The sequence below is a fragment of the Hipposideros armiger genome, unplaced genomic scaffold (genome assembly GCF_001890085.2).
Source record: "Hipposideros armiger isolate ML-2016 unplaced genomic scaffold, ASM189008v1 scaffold_556, whole genome shotgun sequence".
NCBI classification, from domain to species: domain Eukaryota; kingdom Metazoa; phylum Chordata; class Mammalia; order Chiroptera; family Hipposideridae; genus Hipposideros; species Hipposideros armiger.
Genome location: NW_017731906.1, coordinates 620,928 through 643,738, shown reverse-complemented (window position 1 = coordinate 643,738; position 22,811 = coordinate 620,928). Strand labels below are relative to the sequence as shown.

Below are 22,811 nucleotides of genomic sequence, written 5' to 3'. Positions count from 1 at the left end.
CACACACACACACACACACACATACACATATGTAGTGGCAGTGAACTTGCCCAAAAGCCTGTAATTACCACCGATAGAAATGACAGAGGCGCCATGATATGCAGACACTTTGCAGCAGGGAGGAGAAAAGATGTTCATCTATTTAGCACAACAAAAGGAGAAAAAAATGAAGTAATTAATCAGGGGACAGATCACTTCTATTAGCCTGTGCAGCCAACTTTATAAACAAGAAACAGGATTGTTCATGGAGCACTCATCAGTCCTCGCAGATGGGAGAGAAAGACGGCATAGCCAGGCAGACAAGAAAACTCCTGTCTTGGTGCTTAAGGAATGTAATTAGTTTACATCTAGGCAGGGACAGAAGAAAGCCTTCCCTGCCTTGCGGTTAGCTGGTCCTCTGTGTGAAATAGCTCTCCAGCCCTGAACAGCCTAAGGAGGGGGCAAAAGGAACTACTGCTCCCCTGGGTTTCCATCCCTCAGAAGCCCTTGGGTGTCAACATTTTTACTGTGACATTTGTCTATAGTCGAATGATATTTCCATGCCGCTGACTGTGGCGTTTGACTTTACTCCACGAGCTCAGGGTTCCAGAAAGGAAGTTTATGAAAGCAGATGTACATTTTTCTATATTTTTGTGTTTTTTACGAATGAATAACGATGGGAAATTTTTTTACTTTAATCATTTATTTTAATAAAATGTAGCACCTTAACTGTATTTACTTAAAAATATAAATACTGTAATTCTTTTCTGTGGATTTTTGACACATTTTGGAGAATAAACTTGAAATCAATTAACTCAGTGAAAAGGTGAAAGCACCCTGCTGACCAGTCATAGATACATGGGTCCCGAGAACCAGGGCCTTGAAACCCACACAGTGCTGGTCACATTCTCATAAATGTAAGTCACTAAATTATTGAGGGCTAACTGCTACAAGTCAAATGTTATTGTTTCCATTTTATTGATGAGGAAAACTGAAACTTGGAAGTGAAGTGCCCTGCCTAAGGTTATAAACTGAAAAGTTTATACTTCAGATGCCTCCACCTCTGTGAAGCTTTTTCTGAACGCTTCTTTCAGTTCCTTCCCCAGAGGAAACTGAATGGAATCAAACCCACCAGAACCTTCTTTATTTTTTAAAGAACTTTCTCTGGCTTCTGCCAGTCCCTGAGGGCACTCCACGTGACACTGACTCACTGCAGTGCCTCCCCATCTAGAAGGTACACTCCTTGCAGGCACCTCTCATCTATGTCTCAGCCCCAGCACCCCTGAGTAGTTCTCAGCTTAGGGGTATGTGTAACTTTTGTGATCCTGGACCTAGGGCAGAAGTCAGTATCACCCGTGAGCATTTTTAATACATGCCTTGGTCCCAGTCCTAGCCACCCCCCTGAATTAGTATTTCCAGGAGAGAGACCAAGCACTTGGTATCTTTTGAAAAATTAAAAAAAAAAAACAAAAAAAAAACTCTCCAGGTAATTCTGATACACATCCCTGGTTAAGAAGTACTAACTTACTAGTGTGGTTCTCAAACTTGGGTTTGTATTATTATCACCCAAGGTGCTTGTCAAAAATTCAGATAGAAGCTCAGCCTCCACTTGAGATTTTTTGAAGTAGCTACCTGCAGGGTGCATTTTTAGCAAGCTCCCAGGGGATTCTCATAGACATCCAAGACTGAGAAGTACAGATTTAGAACAATGCCTTCATTTAACAGCTGAGAAAACAAACGTAGAGATGTCCAGTGATTTGCCCAAGGTCACGCAGCTGGTCAGGGAGAAAGCCAAGGGGTGGGACAGCCTCGCAAATGGAATGAGTGACACTGAATAATAATTCCGACTCCCCTTCTATGTGCCCTCTTTTAGAAATTAAATTCACCAGAATTCCCTACACAAATCCAAAGGATTCTTTTTTTTAGGCTCTATTCTTCTGTAATGACCAATGAAACCAAAATAGTAATACAATAGAAAACATGAAGAATGATTATCTTCAAAGAAAAGAGAAATTGGTACCAAAAAGGGGATTTAATTAGCATAATTACAGGTCTTCAGAAGTAGGTAAATTTAAATAATTCACAGTTTTGATATTGAAAAAGATACCCCTTACCGCTACCTCTAGTGCTTAGCGAACCCCCAGAAGTCAAGAGTCCAATTTTAGTACTTGGCAAAGGTGATAGGTAAAAGTCTCCGGCATCAGCAAGGGGGAAGGACCAGAGCCTGGAAAGCCTGGAGACCTGGCTTCTGCTCCTCCCTGCTTTGCATAAGTCACTCCACACCTCTGGGCAGCTATCTCCTTGCCTTTAGAGGGGACGCTCTCTGTCCATGCTCAAGCCTCCATGAGTATGTGGGTTGTCACCACCTTTAACACTGAATTCTCTGCCCTAGGCATCACCGTGGACAAGTCCGGGCTGATTTACTTTGTGGATGGCACCATGATCAGGCGCATCGATCAGAATGGGGTCATCTCCACCCTGTTGGGCTCCAATGATCTTACCTCGGCCCGGCCCCTCAGCTGTGATTCCGTCATGGATATTTCTCAGGTAAGGAGAAAGCTTCATTGGCCGGAGCCCTGGGTCTGCATGCTCGTCCTCTCGCCTGGCGAGGGCCTTTCCTCTTTACACTGCACACGCCTTATAAGAGCACACTGTTGGTGCTGGGTCTGTGACGAACACTCAGGACACAAAGATGAGTGGGGCACAGCTCTGTGCTCTCAGAGTTCACCAGCAGGGGTGACAAGTGGGTGACAGAGGAAGGCTCCGGGGACAGTGAAGAAATCTGCCCCAGGAAGCCTCGAAGGCAGCAGAGATTCACGCAGAGTGAATTTAAATCTATAGCCACCTGACTTCCCTCTTTAGGAACACAGGTACTTGTACATTTTCTGTTCTACTTCTAGACTGTAAGCCTCATGAGGACAGGAATTCTGTCTGTCTTTTCCTCTACTGTAACCAGGGTGCCTAGAACACAGTAGGAGCACAACCACTATTTGGTGATTAATTAATTGATTGACTGATTGAATCATGGTTTTGCCACTTACTAGCTGAGTAAGTTTAGACAAGTTTCTGAGGTCCTTTGAGCCTCATGTTTCACATCTGTAAAATGGAAATAATTTTACATTGGCAGGATTGCTTTAAGAATACATGAAACAATGCGTGCGAGGCTCCTAGCACTGCGTGGCTCCTCAGAGATGACCAATAAACAGAAGTTTTAGGGCCCACTTTCTCAAGGGAAGTGACATTTGTGCCAGATTGGGAAGGTTGAACAAGGGTTTTCTGGGCAGCAAGGAAAAATTGAGACATTTCACACAAAGGGAACAGCATGCGCAAAGGTACAAAGATGTTAACTGGCCTGGTACCTTCAAGGAACATGGGAAAATAGAATGCCTGAGCATAGATTTCTTGGAAGGAAGTAGTAGCAGGCGTTGAAAGCATGATTTGGGGCAAGTTGGTAAAGGACCTTACCATACCACGCCAGAGACTGTGGACCTTTGCAGGTGGGCATCAGGAACCTAGTGTGGACCAGAAAAAGAAACAAGTGACTGGCCGTTCAGCATATCCTTAATTTGTCCTGCAATGACTTGGCAAGGGACATGTCCTTTATTGCTAGATCCTTTGACAGGGCCTGGCCAGCGCTAAATCAGTGAACATCCATCTTGCCAACATTAGCAAAACCAAGGACATTAAGAAGGCTCGAGTTTTGTTTAGTTGCAAATTGGTGTCAGCAACAGCCAAGCTTAGCTTTTAAACCCCCTCGTTTCTTGGGGAGCCTGCACATAGGTCCTTTTCCACTGACTGCGGACCCACTTCCCAGTGCTCAGCAGCCCGGGAGGCCTCACTGGTCACCCCTACCTGTGTTACCGACGTGTGTCACAGAGCCCCTGCCCCAGATCCCCGTGGCTGCTGCTGGCGGTCCCAGCACCCATGTCCCATCCCTGTCGGATGCTGTGTGATTTCTCTCTGCACCAACTAATGTGATTGTCACGGTCCAGAATGGAATCTGTCCTCTGCCACTTGCGTTTCCAGTTTGGCAGGCTTCCCCTTGCTGGCTCAAGAGTTTCCCTCTCCAGCCTGTGAGTAAGCTTGAATTACCTGTCAGGAAGCTGCCACGGCCTGAGGATGTGCATACAAGTATTTTCAATTCTCAAAATGGGTCTTCCACCAGCCAGCACCGGGTGCTGAAAATTTTTAATCCACACATTGGAAAACTGTTTAACTTTAGAGGTACTGGGAAGCAGCCAGTGCAAAGACTTGGAAGGCAACTGCATATAATGAAGTGGGGGAAACCCACACTTAGATTCAGAAATCCTGGACAAAAATCTCTATGCCTCTGGTCCTCACTACCCTTGTCTGAATCTAAGCATGGGATTCTTTTTACCGACCTCTCCAGACACAAGCATATATTTTTATATACACATATGGGCAGGGGGTACTGGCTTTCGTTCTCAGAGCTGCCTCTGTTACAAACACCCAGCGACTTTACCGTACCATAGGGAGAAGAGAGGGATAAGCCAGAGAGCTAAGAACACTGATCAGAGGCAAGGGTGCAAAGGAGAGAGGCATGGAACTCAGACCAGCTCCTCTGGGAGGAGATGACGACCAGGCCCCAGGAGAAACTTGAAGGAGGCATAGAGTAGAGAAGGAACAGATGCTGCCACCTGTTCAAAATAGGGCATTCGTTCTCAGCTCTGCAGACTGTGGCCACCGCAGACAGAGGAGAACTCTGTACTTAGGGTCCAAAATGATTTGTTGAACACTTATTATGTGCTGAGCACTGTTAGAAATGGGGATACAGAGATGAGTAGTACTCCACCTTTCTTATTTAGCTGCCACAATAACCCCAACGCATAGATATTATCTACCCCATTTTATAGATTAAAGACACTGAGGCTTGGTGAAGAAAAATGATGTTATAAATGCAGAGCCCTGTGCTAGGTTCTATCAGGGATGTGGAAATGAATTTCTTTTTTTTTTTTAATCAGATCATGTACATAAATTGCCTAGCACAGTGCCTGGCAGCTAGCAATAGGCTATAAATATTCATTCCCTTTATAATTTACAAAGAACTGCCTTGTACATTGTCTTGTTTGATCCTTTATGTAATATTTATTACATGTGGGGAAAGTAGTTCAAAGTGTTTAAGTAACTTGAGTAAAATCACACCTATAGTCATTGTGGAACTGAGATAGGAAGTGAGGTGTCCTGGCCCCAAATCCCTTGCTCTCTCTGTGCCGTTCACAGTCATTTATTTGTTCATTCATTCGACAATCCATTTTTGAAGCAAATAACTCTGCAACAAGGCAGTCAGTCAGTTCAAAGTGCTTTTACAAAGGCACAGAATGCTCAGCAGACAGGTGAGACGAAAGTCCCTTCCACCTCAGGACCACATAATGCGGGAGCCGGAGAAACCACAGAGATGACAAAGTCTCCCCCCTCCATTTTGGTGATGGGAAATTAAGCCTCAGCATGATCATCACTAATGAGGAGGTGAAATCAGAGAAGCTTGGGCACTAGGTGTGGTCTAGAGCCCCTCGCAGGCACTGTGACAGAGCGAGGACTGACTCCAAGAGCACTGCTCCTTCTCGCCCAGGTACCTTTGTGCACGTGGGCATAAAGGAGAGAGCAGGAAAGTGCTTGCTCTTGTCTGCCTTCCCCTCCTTCCACCCCCTCTCACTCCCCTGGCCCCCTTTCTCCCTCCATACCCACCCATCACAGAGCCATCTTTTCATCATAATGACAGGCAGAAAGACCTGGGCAAGCAGGTCCCCAAGGTGCCCCAGGACCAGAGGGCATAAACTATTTAGCAGCTGGTGTTGACAAGAAATGGGTTTTAGGAAATTGAAAACTCCCCCGTCACTTTAGAGTAAACTGTGTTCTTGACGCAGCTGACGGCGGCTGCCGCGCCACCGTGCCCCAGAGAGCACTGAGAAGTGTGAAGGCAGCAGCCTGGCCATGGCTTTGCCGCGCCTCCGGCTCCCTTGTTCTGTGAGGACACAGGGACCCAGGCTGGGAGTGAGGGAGCAGGAAGCCTGGAGGAAGCAGGGTTTGGGGATCATGCTCAGAAGAAATGAGAAAGGGCCCGCCCCATCCTAATAATGGCCCTTAGCTAAAGGGGCAGATAAAGGTGGCCACAGCTCACATGAATGTAATTTACTGGGGTTTCTTTTTTCAGTAGTAAACTGCCACATGTACGTCGTAGGAAATATAAAAAGTTAAAAATGACAAAGAAGAAAGTTCAAATTACCTGTAATCCCAGCACGGTTAACATTTTGGCATACATCCCTTAAGCTTTTAATCTCCCCTCTGTCCATCATCTATCTAATTTATTGTTGTAGTTTACCCCCAGATGGGATCACACTGTACTTACAGTTCTGTAACCTGTTCCTTCCACTTCATACATGGCAAACAGTTTCCCATGTCATTAAATATCCATCTATAACATCACTTGTAATGGCTACACAGAGTATTCTAATATCTAGGTGAACAAAATGTACCATAATTTATTTAGTTAATTCTCTGTCGATGGGCATTTGAGTTGGTTCCAGTTTTTCACCATTATTAAAAATGGCTGTGATAAACAATCTTGTAGACAATAGTGTATAAAATTAAATTCCTGGGAGAAATATTTCTCATCTAAAGGAATATACTTGTTTAAATAAGCCCCCATTTGGACAGAATGTCAAGGGCTTGTTGCGGGGTGGCCAGTCAGCTCAGTTGGTTAGAACATGGTGCTGGTAACACCAAGGTTGCTGGTTCGATCCCTGCATGAGCCACTGTGAGCTGCGCCCTCCTTAAAAAAAAGAAAATACACACACACACACACACACACACACACACACACAAAGGGCTTGTAGAGGTCCTAGGAACCTAAGGTAATGAGTCCCTAGGGGACACAGTTGGCAAAGGGCTTCCCTTAGTGCCAGCTCCTCCTAATGCAATATATCCTACAATCCGGCCTCCATGTCCATTCAACAAAGCATTTCTCACCTCAGACCTGCCAGCTACCATCCCTGTATGCCCACCTGAAGGCTCACCATGGTCCCTGCCAGCTTCCGAGCCTGGCTCAGAGGAGGCTCAGACATGGGGCCCAGGACCGCTGAACCCCTACTCCCTATTGCTGGCTCCATTAATCCTTTCAGGAGCACCTGTTCTCTGAGGTACTAGGAACCATTACCTAGAGCAGGACTTCACAAACTTCAGTGTGCACAGGAGTCATCCAGGGATTTTGTTTAAATGCAGATTCCGATTCGGTAGGTTTGGGTGAGACCTGCCATTCTACATTTCTGATCAGCTCCCAGCGGTTCCAGGGCTGCTGGTCCAGTGATCACACTGGAAGGCGAAAGGACCCACTTGTGATACCCGGCCCCACATTAGAATCTCCCAGGAAGCTTTTGAAATCAAGCCAGTGCCTGAGCCCCACAACCAGAGACCTGATTTCATTGACCAGGGAGGGGATTTGAGCACCAGTACTTTCTAAAATCGTTGCAGGAAACTTGAATGTGTGGCCAGATTTAAGAATCAACGATTTGGAACTAAGTCAGATGGGGGTCTGGGTAATTTTGTCTTTACATCCCCAGCAATTAGCCATGTGTTAATCTGTGAACTCCAAGAATTGAGAAGTCACCTTTCATACAAAAATCATACCAACAATTCATAAAGAGCCTCTTTTAAGCCTCTGGGCGACTCCTACTTCAGCCTCCAGACTCCATTTGCCTTCTCCTCCCACCTCCTGTCATTATCTGAGCACTTATGAATGCGTCAGGCACTTCATACTATTGTCATTCCTACTTTACAGGTGTGAATATTGAGGCTCAGAGAGGCAAAGTAATTTGCCCAAGGTCATAAGTGGTGAGGCTAGGATCTGAACCCAGGCCTGTCTGACTTCAAAGCCTATCTCTTGCCTACTTTCTTTGTTTCTTTGCCTTTTTTGGGTTTTGTCCATTCTTCATGTTTTGTCAGTCTCATGGAGACCATCAGATGTCTCAGTGGCAACTCTTGCATGATTTCACTCTGACCAGGGGCCAGATATCTGTTGTTGGTGACAGGCTGCCGTGAGGATCAAGCAGGACTGCGTGTGCAGGCCCTTGGGACACTGTCATAGGCTCTATGGGGTGTGGGATGATTAGTGGTGGTCACCTTGCCAGGCATTTGAGTGTCGGTGTCTCCATTGTCAGGTTCGCCTGGAGTGGCCCACAGACTTAGCCATCAACCCAATGGACAACTCCCTTTATGTCCTCGACAACAACGTGGTCCTGCAAATCTCTGAAAACCACCAGGTGCGCATTGTCGCCGGGAGGCCCATGCACTGCCAGGTCCCTGGCATCGACCACTTCCTGCTGAGCAAAGTGGCCATCCACGCAACCCTGGAGTCGGCCACCGCCTTGGCGGTCTCCCACAATGGTGTCCTGTATATCGCTGAGACCGACGAGAAGAAGATCAACCGCATCAGGCAGGTCACCACGAGTGGCGAGATCTCACTAGTCGCAGGGGCCCCCAGTGGCTGTGACTGTAAAAACGATGCCAACTGTGATTGTTTCTCTGGCGATGATGGTTATGCTAAGGATGCCAAGCTGAATACCCCATCTTCTTTGGCTGTGTGTGCTGATGGGGAACTCTACGTGGCCGACCTTGGGAATATCCGAATTCGATTTATCAGGAAGAACAAGCCTTTCCTCAACACCCAGAACCTGTATGAGCTGTCCTCACCAATCGACCAGGAGCTCTACCTGTTCGATACCAGTGGCAAACACCTGTACACGCAGAGCCTGCCTACGGGAGATTACCTGTACAACTTCACCTACACTGCAGACGGCGACATCACCCTCATCACAGACAACAACGGCAACATGGTAAACGTCCGCCGAGACTCAACGGGAATGCCCCTCTGGCTGGTGGTCCCAGATGGCCAGGTGTACTGGGTGACCATGGGCACCAACAGTGCACTCAAGAGCGTGACCACACAAGGACACGAGCTGGCCATGATGACATACCATGGCAACTCTGGCCTCCTGGCAACTAAAAGCAATGAAAATGGATGGACAACCTTTTACGAGTAAGTATCAAGATGGGGCCACTTAATGGTTTTGTTTCATGAGATGTACTGTGGGTTTAGAGGTGAATTGAGGGAGTGTTAATTTTTGGTATTTCATTTTAGTTCAGGATTTAGAATGTAAACCATTACCTGTAATATGTTCTGCCTGTTCAGATTCCAGATGATTGCTCCTAGGAAGGAACATGGGATAGTGGAAAAGGCATGAGCTTTGGAGTCAGAGGAATTGGGCTTGAATCCCACCTCTCCGCATGGACTTACCCCCTCTAGGCCTCAGTGTCCACATATGTAAAATGGAAACAGGGAATACCTGCCCAATATACCACAGGGAGGTGATATAGATGAAAAGTACTTGCTAGAGTGCTAGCATCTTCATGTGACCACTGTCCAGAAATATGGCAAATGGGAGAAGGGACAGTTCCATGTAGATGAATTGTCCACATAATTGAAGTTCCCATCTTCAAATTTCAAAAAAAACTTTTTTTCACTTGAACCATTTTAGACGGAACTTATGAAGTGCTTTACATGCCTCCCTTTTCAAACACATTATACAGACACAATGAAACCTTTCTTTTTATGAGTCAAGGAACATCCACAATTGCATATTATGCTGTACTATGAAAATAGCTTCCAGGAAGTGAGGCAGTGAGGCTACAGAGCCCTTCACCCCTGCCCAAAATGATTCTAAACTTTCTCATATTAGCGCCCGTGTCTAATCGGTATAGTTTTACTGCTTCCTCCCTCCGTGAGGCGCCATTGTGTCACTATTTGTTTCAGTCCTGGCACCCACTTCAGGTAGCTCCCACCCTTCTCTTCATTCAGGATAGGGCTTTGTAAGTGGTATGCTCAGAGAACCAGAGTTCAGTGTATTCTAATCCTATTCAAAATCAAATATATATCTGTGTTCCTGTATGACTTATTTTAAGGAGTGGACTTTGTAACATCTCCTTTTATACTTAGATTTTTTTTAAGCTACTTTTGGAGGTCTTAGCCCTGTTCCAGACTACCAAGACTGCTGAGCATGTGACCATTAAATAAGTATGCAGGAGATGGGAAGGGAACTAGCCTTGTTGCACATCAAATACAGGCTAGGAACCATATTATTGAATTTGATCCTCACAACAGCTCTGGAAAAGGGGTGATATTATCCATTTTATAGAAATAGAAACTGAGGCTCAGAGAGTCTCATTTGTCCACTGTTATATAGTGAGAACATGGCAGAACAGGGATCACAGCCCAAGTCTGTGTGATGCCAGAGCTCATGTTCTCTCAGCTCTGCCCTGCTGCCCACTGCTGAGTTTGTTAATCCCAAATGAACTTGAATCTTTGAACCGTAAATTGTTCTCAAGCTCCATCAAGCATCAGTTTCTCACAGTCCTAGAATCCAAAGGAAAAGGATCTGTAATAGATTTTTAAATACAATTTCCACCAAAAAATGTCACAGTGATTTGTACAAAGTTCACGGGCTGAATTCCTTTCTCCAAACAAGGGCCTTGTTAATTATAAAGAAAAGACAAAGATCCAGGAAAACAGCAATTATCTTGACTAACTCATTGAAATGGAAATACACTAAATAATTCAATTTTCCCCCATTGCCCGATGGAAATCTCTTATACATTATTAAGCCAATATAGGAGTTTCTTTGTCAGAGCAAGTCAGTGCATTCAATTAGTTCCCAAGGTCACTCTCTAATCCCAAACTAAATGCTTACACATCACTGCAAGGGTTACTCTCAACCAACCCTGAAATCGAATACCATTTTCTACACCTCTCCCAGCAAGGATACCGTTTCCCCTTCTCTGTCTTCCCTGATGAAATGCACAGCCAAAGTTGATGTTTTATTGAGAAGGAAAAGTTAGTCCAATCACTTTTTATAAAATGGTGTTTGGAATTCCAAAGTATCCGCTAGATGGCAGTACCCAGGAGTTGAAGATAAAAGCCCTAAAATAAAAAGAGAAACTGACTTCGAGATCATTCTGTGTGCCAGGCTTTTTCCCGTTTAACCTTCACAGCAACCTCAGACAGTAGAAATTATCGTCTACATTTTTTTTTACAGATGAACAAACTGAGGCACAGAGAGATTAGGTGACTAGTCTGTCTAAAATCACCATGAGTACATGACAGAGCCAGAACACAAATCTATGTTCTTTCAACCACACCAACTGTGTTAACCTAAGTTCTTTGTGACTTATCTGTATAACAGGAATAAAAATAGGATCTACTTCATAGGGACAATCTGAGGTTCAGAATTTCAATGAGATATAATGTGGAAAACTCAAAGTCTTGACTCATCATAAGTACTCAAACGATAGCTTTTGTTGTTGTTGTCATTATTAATATTATTGTTTTTATCTCAAGCAGTATTAGTGGCAGTACCAGTAATTGCAGAACTGTTGTTTGGGCATGAAAGGTATTACCCGGGAGCAGCTGCAAGTAAACTAATCAAAGGAGCAGAGGAAAGTTGTAATCGAAGTAGGCAGGGAATTAGAGGTCAGAACAGAAGAGCAAAATCAAATGTCAAGTCTGAGGGATCAGAACTAGGAAAGGGGTCTGGTCCCTAAGAATATCCAGAATGGCTGGGGAAAGGTATGCAAAGTGGGTCAAGGAAAAATGTTCAGCTTGGCTTGTGAACAAAGTGAGGGGACCCGATAGCTATTGTCACTGGGTGTTAGCCATGGGACTCAGAGGCAGCCTGGATGGCTTCCGGACAAAAGTCTCAACCAGACAGAAACAATGCCTGCCTTACCCCATTCCAGGGTCATTTGAGAGGATCAAAAAACTAAATAAATACTGAAAGTAAAAATACTTTGCCAACTATGAAGTTCTCAAGTAAAGATGTGATATTATCATTTCTTATGTTTCTTAACAGAGATTTGGACGTATTTTGCAAATACATCATTGCTCTAGTGAATATTCTACTTTTAGCTCCATGAGGCAGCTTAGTGGTTTCCAACCCAAATGCTCTAATATTAAAAAAAAAAAAATCATCCCAGGCTTGCCTGTGACATGGGCTATTACTGAAACAAATTTTAAGTTGGCTTTATCGATCCTTTCAACAGATTAAATAATACATGTAACATAAACATCACACACTTCAGAACTATTTCAGGCTGAAAGAGTTCACAACGCTGGAGAATCAAGGTTACTTTCCTTCCCTCGGGCCATAAGTCTGCTGGTAAAAAACTTCAAAGGAATCTGTAATACTGTCTTCATCTCCAATGTGTGGCATCATTAATTTCAGACCTGGGCTCCTGGACAGATGGCACTTGGTGGCTAAAAAAATGACCCGATGAGCATGAATCAGGTTGCAAAACTAGCTTGCTAGGTGGGCATGAGTCACCAACTTCCCCAAGTTTCATAAGGGAAAGTGGCTTTGGCTTCCCACCACAGCCCCTGTCATAGTTATTTTCACACTAACTACTGTGAGACATCAACTCATCTATCTCTATATCAGGCTTAGGACTTGCCACCTAGTAGGTGTTCAGTAAATATTTTATGAATGAAATGTAAATTCAGGAGGGAAAGGAAATAAAGAAGGGAAGAAAAAAAATATGCTGTAGTGAGAAGAATACTAGATTCAAATTCCAACTCCAGCACTATCAGTGCTCCCAACAGGATATAGAATTCAACTCAAATGGTTCAAATAAATAGACTTGGTTTCTGGGTTTTGCTGAGGATGTAAGAGCTGGAAAGAGCGTTGTTCTCAACTTTACAAAGAAAGTAAGACCGACAAGTGACAAAATCATGAGTTTTTCCTTCAACTCCTTCTCTGAGGTCACAGGGTAACCAACTGACCAAATCCAAGGAAAGACAGACTCCTGAAGAGAAAGACAAGATGTGAGCACGAGCTTACCTGTGGTAAATGCAACCTGTCACCAGTAAGAAGAGTTCAGCTGGGGTTGGAGAATTTATAAAGGCTAAGTGTGTACTGGAAAGAGAGTATGAAGCCCTTGGAGGCTGCAGAAATTGAGAGAGTCCATATTCTCTTCAGAACTTTTCTCCACAAACCCCACCAGGTACTCTCAGGAAAGACTAGAGAAAGATTTAAGCAAGTGTCCCTTGTAATAGGCCTGGGGGAGGGGTACAGCAGCTACTGAGGGAGGGTCACAGATTCCTGCTACCCAGACTCTTCCTATCTTATCTCCCATATGGAACAAAAGCCTTAATCTGTAGAAAGAAGGGCACCTAACACTATCCTACTTAGGCACTCACCCGTGAAAACCCACTGCAGCTGAATGAGGGAAGAAAATGTTTTTTAAACTTCTGCTGGGAGGGTAGCAGGAATATGTAATAGGCCCAGAATTACAGCCTGAAAAGGGGCAGGGGCACTGAAGAGGCCACACTATTGAGACTCAGGGACACCTGGGTATATAAGACTGAGGCTTAATCAGACCAACAGAGAACTCTCTCAGGCTCATACCATCCCCCCCACCCCACCCCACCAACACTCCTAGTTAAAAAGCTAAACATAACAGTGAAAAGCAGCGTAGTGCTGGGAAAGAGATAAGAAAGGGACAGGAGCATGGAAAGAAATCCTCTCTCAGGCACAGCACAAAGAGAGGACCTGATGCTAAGGATGGAGTCAACACTGAGGGGAAAAACAAAAACAAAACATTTTTGCTCCCTAAACACAAGGTATTGCTAGAAAAATTTAAAGCACTAATGTTAGCCATAGAAACAAACTTCAAAGCCAGTCCAAATTCTAAGTTAACTCAAACACCCTCACTAAAGTCCTAGCAGAAGGAAACTCATACACACCTCCAGTAATAAAACCTGTTACCTCAGTAGTCTGTACCGTGCTACACAAGATGTCACACTTTAAGCTAAACACACAAAAAGGCAAGAAAAAGCAACACACTCCCAAGATACAAAGGAATCATCATAAGTACACTCAGATATGACACAGATGCTGAAACTACCTTTCAGGGAATTTAAAATAACTATAATTATGTTAAAGGCTCTAATGGAAAAGGTGAACAATATCTAAGATCGGATAGATAATTTCAGCAGAGAAATGGAAACTATGAGAGAGAATCAAATGGAAATGCTAGGAATTAAAAACACAGTTACAGAGCTGAAGAGTGCCTCTGATGGGCTCATCAGTAGACTTGGCACAGCGGAGGAAAGAAGGTGGTCAATAGATATTACCCAGACTGAAGTACAAAGAGAAAAATGAGTGGAAAAAAATATATACAGGACAAGGCATCCAAGAGCTGGGGACAATATCAGCTGGTCTACTATACATGTAACTGGAATTCCAGGAGAAGAGAGAAAGAATGGGGCAGAAGAAATATTTGAGGATTTCATGGTCTAGAATTATCCATAAGTAATGACAGACACCAAACCAGACCCCCAAACTCAGAAAATACCAAGCAGAATAAACACACACACACACACACACACACACACACACACACACACACACACACACACATACATCTAGGCATATATTCAAACTTCTGAATACAAAAAAAGAGGGAGAAAACCTTGGAAACGGGGGATAGGCATTCCACACGGAGAAACAAAGAATTACAGCAAACTTCTCATCAGAAACCATGCAAGCTAGAAGAGAGAAGTGCTGAAAGGAAAAATAAAAAGCTGTCAACCCAGAATTCTATGCCCAGCAAAAAATACCTTTCAAATAAAGAAAGGTTATTATACAGGTATAGGCAGGGATATGGGAACCCAGGAAGGATCATGAGGCACCCAGGCACTACAATAGTGAACCATGATCAACCACTGGGCTGAAGGACATGGTAGGGGAGGAGTAGGATACTGTTTCCGAATCCCAGTGGGAACTGTAACCGTGAAGGAGAAACCATCTGGAAGAAGCTGCAATTGCAGATAGATGCATCCACCATTAGAAATATGGCATTGAAGGAGATAGGAGAAAGGAAAACTTCTCCTCTTGACTTCCAACCTCTTGCCAGTACCTACCATTGACTGAATCCAACCAGGAGCAAGCCAGCAAGGGGTCCCCAGTGATGCAGCCTGTGGGGGTCAGCTCCTTTGGGCACAGGATGGATCTGGGGGGAAAACAGAGCATAACCAGCACAGACACTGACTGGCTTGGTGACATTGTACACAGAAGTGTCAGAGCCAGGATTCAATCACAGATCTACCTGAATCCTTTCCACCAGAGGCACTGTCTACCAGATGCACTGCCTCCTACAACATCAGTGAGAGATAAGACCTACTGTGTACCATGGGCCAGATCTTAGAAATCATGAAGGCTAGAATTCATTGTTGGAACTTAATTCTATGGGAAATGGGCAACAAGTATTAGTTTTTATGGCAGAAGCCAAAAAAGTCCCCTGTCTCCAATACAGTTGGAGGAGCTGATGATGTAGTCATGCCATCTATTACAGTGGCCTAAGGGAACTACCCATGTCCATGAGCTGTGAACCCTAATTATTCCCAGAGGATACAGTGTCCAGTGCTTCTTGTCGCTGAGTGGTGTTTGAAACAATTGTAGATGGAAGTCATAAAAATCAAATATTTTATTTTCCAGCTGAGAAGTCCCAATCAGCCACTGTTAGTATCGGAGAGGAAATGTGACATTTTCCTTGCTGGCTGCACATAGTTAAATGACTTGAGATGTGAAGTATTGAGTGTGAAGAAGAAAGCCTTGCAGTGTGTGTGAAGATACCCTTTAGTGGTCCTCTTCTGAGAGTCAAGTTCACAGCAACTATATGAATCTTTTATGTGTTTTCTTTCCCCATGCTCCAAAGATGTTTTGGGAAAATTGAGTGAAGAAAAGTCAGTGGAAGGCCCAAACGGGGGTTGGCATCACTGCAGAGTCAGTCGCAGTGGTATCAAAGCAAAGCACCTTGAAGAGAAAACTGTCAGTCTTCTTGACCCTCTTGAGATTTCCAAACACAATTTTTTCTTTAACATAATGATGAACACAAAGGTTTTGATTTGAAACAGCACCATTTTCATGGGAAGCTTGATGAAAGAACACTCCCTTGAAGGTCAGATAGACTTGACTTTGAACCTAGATTCCTCTGCTGGCTGTGTGATCTTAGGCAAGTTACTTCTTTCTGAGCCTCAGCTTCACCAACAGTGAAATGATAATAATGCCTACCTCAAAAGATGATTATGATGAGCACAGTGCTTGGTACCTAAACGGTACTCTATGACTATTAGTGAACTTTCCCTTTCTCACTTGTAAGCAGGCAGTTAAAAAGGGTAGAGTTCTTAGTTATTCTCAGTCCACGTCTTGAAAAAACAACAATATCTACTATTCATCCATTCATTCATCCAAGAAATATGTATTGAGCACCATTTATATGCTGGGTTCTCCTCTAGGCACCAAGAATGCAGACAAGGTCCTTGTCCCCTTGGCGCTCATTTTCTAATGGGAAGAAACAGACAAGTAAACACATAAACATATAATAAGTGTAATGAAGACACTAAAATAATATGACGGAGATGGGAGAACTTACCTATTTCAGGAATGGTGATCAGGAAAAGCCTTGCTGAAGTGATAGCATTTGAACTAAAACATGAATACTAAAACGAACTAACTATACCAAGATTGGAGGGAAGAACATTCCCAGCAAAGGAAATAGAGCACCCCGAGCCTGATTTGAACTTGGCATGTTTGGAGAACAGAAGCAGATGCAGTGGAACGCAGGAAGTATGGAGGAGTAGGGTTCAAAGTGAAATTCGAAAGAGAGGCAGGAAAGAACAGGTCATTCAACTACCATTCACATTACTGATCATCTACCAGGCATTCTTCTAAATTCTGGGCATACATCGATGACCAAACAAAGTCCCTTCCCTCGGGGGGGGGGGGGGGGTTGACGTTCTAGTGAGCGAAGTCTCATTGGGTCCTGCAGGCCTTGGTAAGAGTGTGCATTTCATTTTAAATATGTTACCTTGTTTCATCTTCACAATCGCTGTCTCAAATAGGTATTATTATCCTCATTTTATAGAGGAGAAAACAGAGGCTCACAGAGGTTATGTTAGGTAACCTGCCTGAAATAATATCATTTGCAGTGGAGGGTCGATGGTTAGCAGGAGATCAGAACTGAGTGCCTGTCCTCTAGAGTCCCGTACTGGCACGTGGAGAGCCTGGATTCAAAGCCTAGACTGGCTGGCTCCAAGGACCCTCCCACACCAACACGTTCCTCCCATTCCTCTTGGTTAGAAAGAGAGAATATTTGCCAGTACTTTAAGTAAAGCCACAAGAGACGTAACTAAACCATTATCTAGGAGTCACCCAATCATGGGGCTTGGGTTTGAAGCAACCCCTTGGAATCCAGGGAGGGCAGAGAACTGACCCCCTTGTCCCTTGTTGGGCAGTGCTGGCCTCCTTCCTCTTAGCAGCTCTGCAGCAGGAAGAGAAAGGGCTGCACAGAGGGGGCCACAGGGCAAAAGTGTTCAAGGTCCAGAGGATGGGCAGCTGCAGTTCGTCCCCACAGAGGCAGATGCAACAGTGTTCTGACAGGATAATCACAGGTATTGATCAGGCAGCAGAGCGATCTAGTGGCCTTTCTCTAGCTCTGGAAGGCACTGAAATGAGTGAATAAGAGACAAGAAAATTGTATAAATTGGCTGTTCTATTTGATGTTCATTTAATTAAGACATTCAGGCCTTCTAATGGAAAATGTGAGAAGTGGAAATTACTGTTTTTCAGCAATCTCGTATAAAATAAAAACCAGATCTTGAAGGCACAGGGCCTTTTCATTGTATCTTCTTCAGGCTCGATTTAATTATGTATTACAGGCTACCTTCAATAATAATTACAATTGTCTGCCTTTATGCAAAGCTTTTTTCTGTCTCGAGGACTAAAACTCGAGGGAGATGCCTACGGAGATTGCTAAAGTAGCATTTAGTGAAAGCAGTTGCTTCTGTATTTGTGCATTCAGCAGGTGTTTATCACAGACCTACTGTGTGTCAGGCCTCTTACAAGTCCTGCAGAAGAGAGCGTGTGAATGCATCATGGTCTCTCTTCTCCAACAGAGCACGTCCAATCATGCATTCATTTATTGGTTCAGCCAACGTCCCCTACCTGTCTTCTCTGTGCCAGGCCCAACACCGGGGAAGCAAGGATGAACTGAAAAGCAGTCCTCCAGGGCCCCATTGCTGGCAGGTGGTGGAATCCAGATTCCCAGCCTGGTCGTCTGACTCCTCAGCCCTGCCCTGACTCAAGCACCCTCCACGCCCCCCAGAGCTAAGCAGGAGACAACTTGTCCATCAGCTAGCTCAGTGAAGGGGACATATTGTATAATATGATGGAGCCGTGCCAGAGTCTAATTGGGAGAAGAGACAGGCGAGACTTAGGGAGGGCTTTATGGGGTGGCATTTGAACGAGGCTTTGTTAGAAGAAGTATTGAAGTGACATCTGACCCCTAATCAATAATCTCTCTGTCAATCCTTGTTTGTAAGACTCCCTTTTTAATTCTCCTGCATAGCATAATAAAATCTTTTTTATCTAGTTAGGTCAGGAAATTAGATAGTCTGAGTAAGTAGTCTCATTAATTAATAAACAATATAGGTGTTTATTAATAAAGATAACAGGCATTCAAAGAACCAAACTCGATTAGCATCCCTATCCCGTGACACTGTTAGACTGAAATAGATCGTCCTGTTGATTTAAAAGGTGGCTCAGGATGTCACAGGGCTCAGCTTCCTCACAGACCACAGATACAGTTAAGATGACCAGGGCAGAGCCAGTTTTGGCGGGGGAGGGTCTTGAATTTTGGCTCAGAAGTTTGGGGTACCCTAGGAATAGTTGACTGAAAAGGCCTAGAGATTGATATTGGCAGTGTATAATACTCATCTATAAACACCAGTATTTTAAAAGGTCCTCTTCCCCAAAATAGCCGTACTCACAAGCTCCCTGTATCTGGCATTGCTCGGGTTGTCACAGCACTTTTCTGATTATGAAACTAACCCGTGTTAATTATAGAAAATCTTGGGAATATAAAACATATATAAATAAGCGATTAAAATCACATATAATTCTACCTCCCAGAGATAACCACTAGAAACATTTTTGTGAAATCCCTTGTTGTTCAAATTTTCAAGCAGCCATAAAGGGTTAAAAAGAACACCAGCCTCTCCTAGAGAGTTAAAGGGAGCAGCAGAGCTCTGAGAGAGTCTCCAGGTAAGAGAGGCCTGAGGACAAACATTTCAGATCTTTACCCCAAGACTCACCGTCTTCCTAGCAGCAGTGTCTCAGCATCACTCCCTTACCATCTCTGAGGGGTGTTCTGCCCCTTTGACCCTGTAGTCCAGGCTTCCAGCCACACCATCACCCTTCCCTAAGCCAGACTGACATTTTTTTACAAAAACCTGACTTTGTACTAAGGAAGAAACATGAAAAATCATGACAAGCAACAGGTTTCCAAAGCCCCTTATAACCGCCCAAAGAACTGGTAAGCCTTGCTTCTCCAAGCCCAGGCCTGAGTCCATGGTAGAAAACACTGCATTGAGCACCATTTTGAAAAGAGCTTCTGTTCACCATCCTCAGGCCTCAGCAACAGAGATATTCAATTTTCCCAAAGCCCCTCAGCCCTTCCCCCAGAGCTAGTCTTGGGTCATTCAGAGGACCTTTACCAACACCTCCGCTGTGGCAGACTGTGCCAGGGACTGTTTATGATTCAGTGTAAAGAATGCCATGATCAGTACCAGACACAGGGACAGAAAGAGTTAGCAGATAGCAGAATCCAGGCAGCACCCAAATCTGACCTTCGGCGGAAAATTGCTCAGTGCCTCGTCTCACCACGCCTCACCTGAAACCACATAAGCTGCAGGTCTCAGGGGTTCCAGTAGGAAGCCAGGCCCAGCTAAAGGAATCACGAAGAGCCCAGATGGAGCTGAACTTTTGGGCCTTTCATTTCACCATCGTTAAAACCGTCAGGGGCCCACAGACCAGCTTTACCCCAGTAGTAAAAGCAAAGCAAGAAAAAAAAATTTCGGCAGGGAGACCCAGAGTACATGGGGGAGACGAATATGGCTGAACCCGTGCTGCAAGCTTGAGCAGGAGTAGAAGTCAGAAATATTGACATCTAGACGAAGAACCTTTTCCCCATTCACACGTAAGCTCAAAAAGGCTATTTTAACCTACCCTTTTACACTTCAGCCTCCCATAATTAAAAATAGTAATAACTAAAATGTTAATAGCCTACTGCCTGCTGTCTCCCAACCACACTGCAGCAGGTAGGCAAGCACACACAATGGATACTTGCAAATGGACAGTACAGAAATGCTCGTTGAACACAGAGAAGCAAGTGGTGGCTTGGAAGCAGATCTGAGTTTGAATTTTGACTCTAGTACATTTGTTAGCTATGTGACCTTGAGCAGGTGACTTCACATTTCTGAGCCTCTTCCAAAAAAGGAGATAATATGTACCTTTTAGATTAGTTGTGAGGATTAAATGAAAGAATGTATGAAAAAGGACTAGCACTATACCTGGTACATTGTAAGTATTCAATAATGGTAAGTATTTTTTTTATTACTATCAGAAGAATGAGAAAGAGAATTTCTTAATTCAATTACGGTGCTTCAGAAAGACCACACCAGAGCAAAGCTGTGAGGTCTGACAGCTGCAGATATATAGCTGCTTGGTGCCAGATGTGAAATCTAGACGGGAAGAGGTTGCAAGAGCCCATGTTTTTATGTGGCGGCAGAGTCCTGGTTTGAATTCAGAGTCCCCTCTTCCCAGGCTCTGTAGCTTCCTAGGAAGCCCCATCTCTAGGGTTGTTCAGGAAAATTCTGTATACCAGTTTTTGGGGGTTTTAAGAGGGTATTCAAATATAAGGTTTGACCACATCACCTCTGAGAGTCCCCCAGCTCTGAGACTTGGTCAGCAGTCTCCTACGGCTACCATTTTCTCACTCATGGGTGAATATTAAAGCTACAGGACATCTCCACATGTTCCTCACAGTAATCCTGGGAGATAGGCAGAGCAGGGCTTATCATCTCCACTGTGGAATTAGAAAAGGAAGACTCAGAGAGGTAAGTCATTTGCCTGCAGTCAGACATCAGCAGGTGGAATCATGTCCTGAAAACTATATCCAAGGAGATGAAGGAGTCTTGGAAATGTGTTATCCAACCAGAGAGAAAACCAGAACGTGTGACTATGGCATGTCGTAGAACAGGCCAAGTTCCAGCTCTAGTGTCATTATATTTCTGTTACTCAGAGTCACCCCCATTGGTTTTCAGGTACGACAGCTTTGGCCGCCTGACAAATGTGACCTTCCCTACTGGCCAGGTGAGCAGTTTTCGAAGTGATACAGACAGCTCAGTGCATGTCCAGGTAGAGACCTCCAGCAAGGATGATGTCACCATAACCACCAACCTGTCTGCCTCAGGTGCCTTCTATACACTGCTGCAAGGTAAGCCAGGTGGGGCTTGGGGACTTTGAGGCAAAGGGGCGGGGAGACCAATTTGGAAGAGGATGACACAAGAAAAACTGCTACTGGAGCTGCCCAAGAACAGGAAAGCATTACAACTGGTTTCCCTCTGTATTGCCACCTGATTTTCAACATACACCAGCCTGAGTCCTATACATTCTCTCCCAGAAGCTTCAGAATAATATTCCATTGTCTCACCCTGTTATCATCAGAGAATCCATTAGCTCCTAATCCAGGTGACCTCACTGTTCTGCCATTTGAATGGCTCTCAGATTAAAGACATACTCACAATGGTGCAGGCAATGACAAAGGATGGAATAATTACATCTGGTTACGAAAGGGCTTTGGGCATGGAGATGTCCTTCCTGAGGCCCAGGTGAGAATGCTCTGTGCCTCTGCCAGGATTCCATAGAGGAGACCCTTTCTTTCTCCAACCATAACACAATCCCTGATATGAGCTGATCTGTTAGCTTTAGCTAAAGCACAGTGATGAACCATTGCTGTCAATTGTCTGCCTCAGTTGTTCTCATGGGATGTGGTAACCCAAAGTGGAGCTTGCAGCTTTGTTGAACTCAGTAAGCATGAAAAAAAAAAAAAAAAAAGAAACCATCATGAGGAAAAGCTTTGCTTGATCTGCCATCTCACCCCCAACCCACCCACCCCCAAGGCATTTTGTACTCCCAGAGCTTTGACACAAAGTAGTATTAATAAAAAGATCCTTGGGCTGGGAGTCAAATAACCAAATTCTAGTACTGACTCTGCCACCACATCACCATGGCCCTCAGTTTTTTTCTCTGGAAAAAGAAAGTAAGCTGAGACCATGTCAAAAGTGTGGGGCAAACAGCAGAAGTTCTGGGTTAGACAGACTGGGGCCCCCATGCCTGCTGTGCCAGTTCCTACCTGTGTGAATTGGGCGGAGTCGCAAACTGAAGAGCCTCAGTTTATGGATCTGGGAAATGGGGCTGAATTATAATACCTGCCTCTTAGGGTTGCTCGGACCATCTCTTTAGATAATGTACACAGAGTGACCAGCATAGGCCAAGCACGTAGTATTACTCAGGAAGTTCTTGTTGGATTAATTAATTCACAAGCAGTTTGATTTGCCGTAAGAAAATAACTGCCTATTCTCACAGCCTGTTTTACTCCCAAATGTAGTCCTATGGCTTTAAAATGGCTTCAAGAACAATAGTGGTTCTCAGTCAAACAGAATCCAAGCCCTAGAGTTCCTTCGCCACCAAGCACCTGTAGCAGTGGGTTGGGACACACCCCAGTTATCTATGCTCTGACTGGGCTATTAGGCAGAGAAGGTACCCATTTGGAGCCAGCTAAGCATCTGCCTGACCAAGGACAGCAGGCTGCTGATCACTCGGACATCTTGTCTTTCAAGGCTGTTTTCTTCCTTGAGGTTAAAAATG

The 22,811-nt window shown here is 44.4% G+C and overlaps 1 protein-coding gene across 11 annotated transcripts in view; it reads left to right on the top strand.

The window, feature by feature from the left end:
* The window catches only part of TENM4 (teneurin transmembrane protein 4), a 601,437-nt gene that overhangs the window by 559,672 nt on the left and 18,954 nt on the right, over positions 1–22,811 (top strand). For all 11 annotated transcript variants that reach the window (XM_019623651.1, XM_019623656.1, XM_019623660.1 and 8 more), the window contains 3 exons: positions 2,372–2,526; positions 8,154–9,031; positions 21,206–21,378. In XM_019623651.1, the coding sequence (XP_019479196.1) occupies positions 2,372–2,526; positions 8,154–9,031; positions 21,206–21,378 (1,206 nt within the window). The remainder of the gene's footprint in view (positions 1–2,371; positions 2,527–8,153; positions 9,032–21,205; positions 21,379–22,811) is intronic.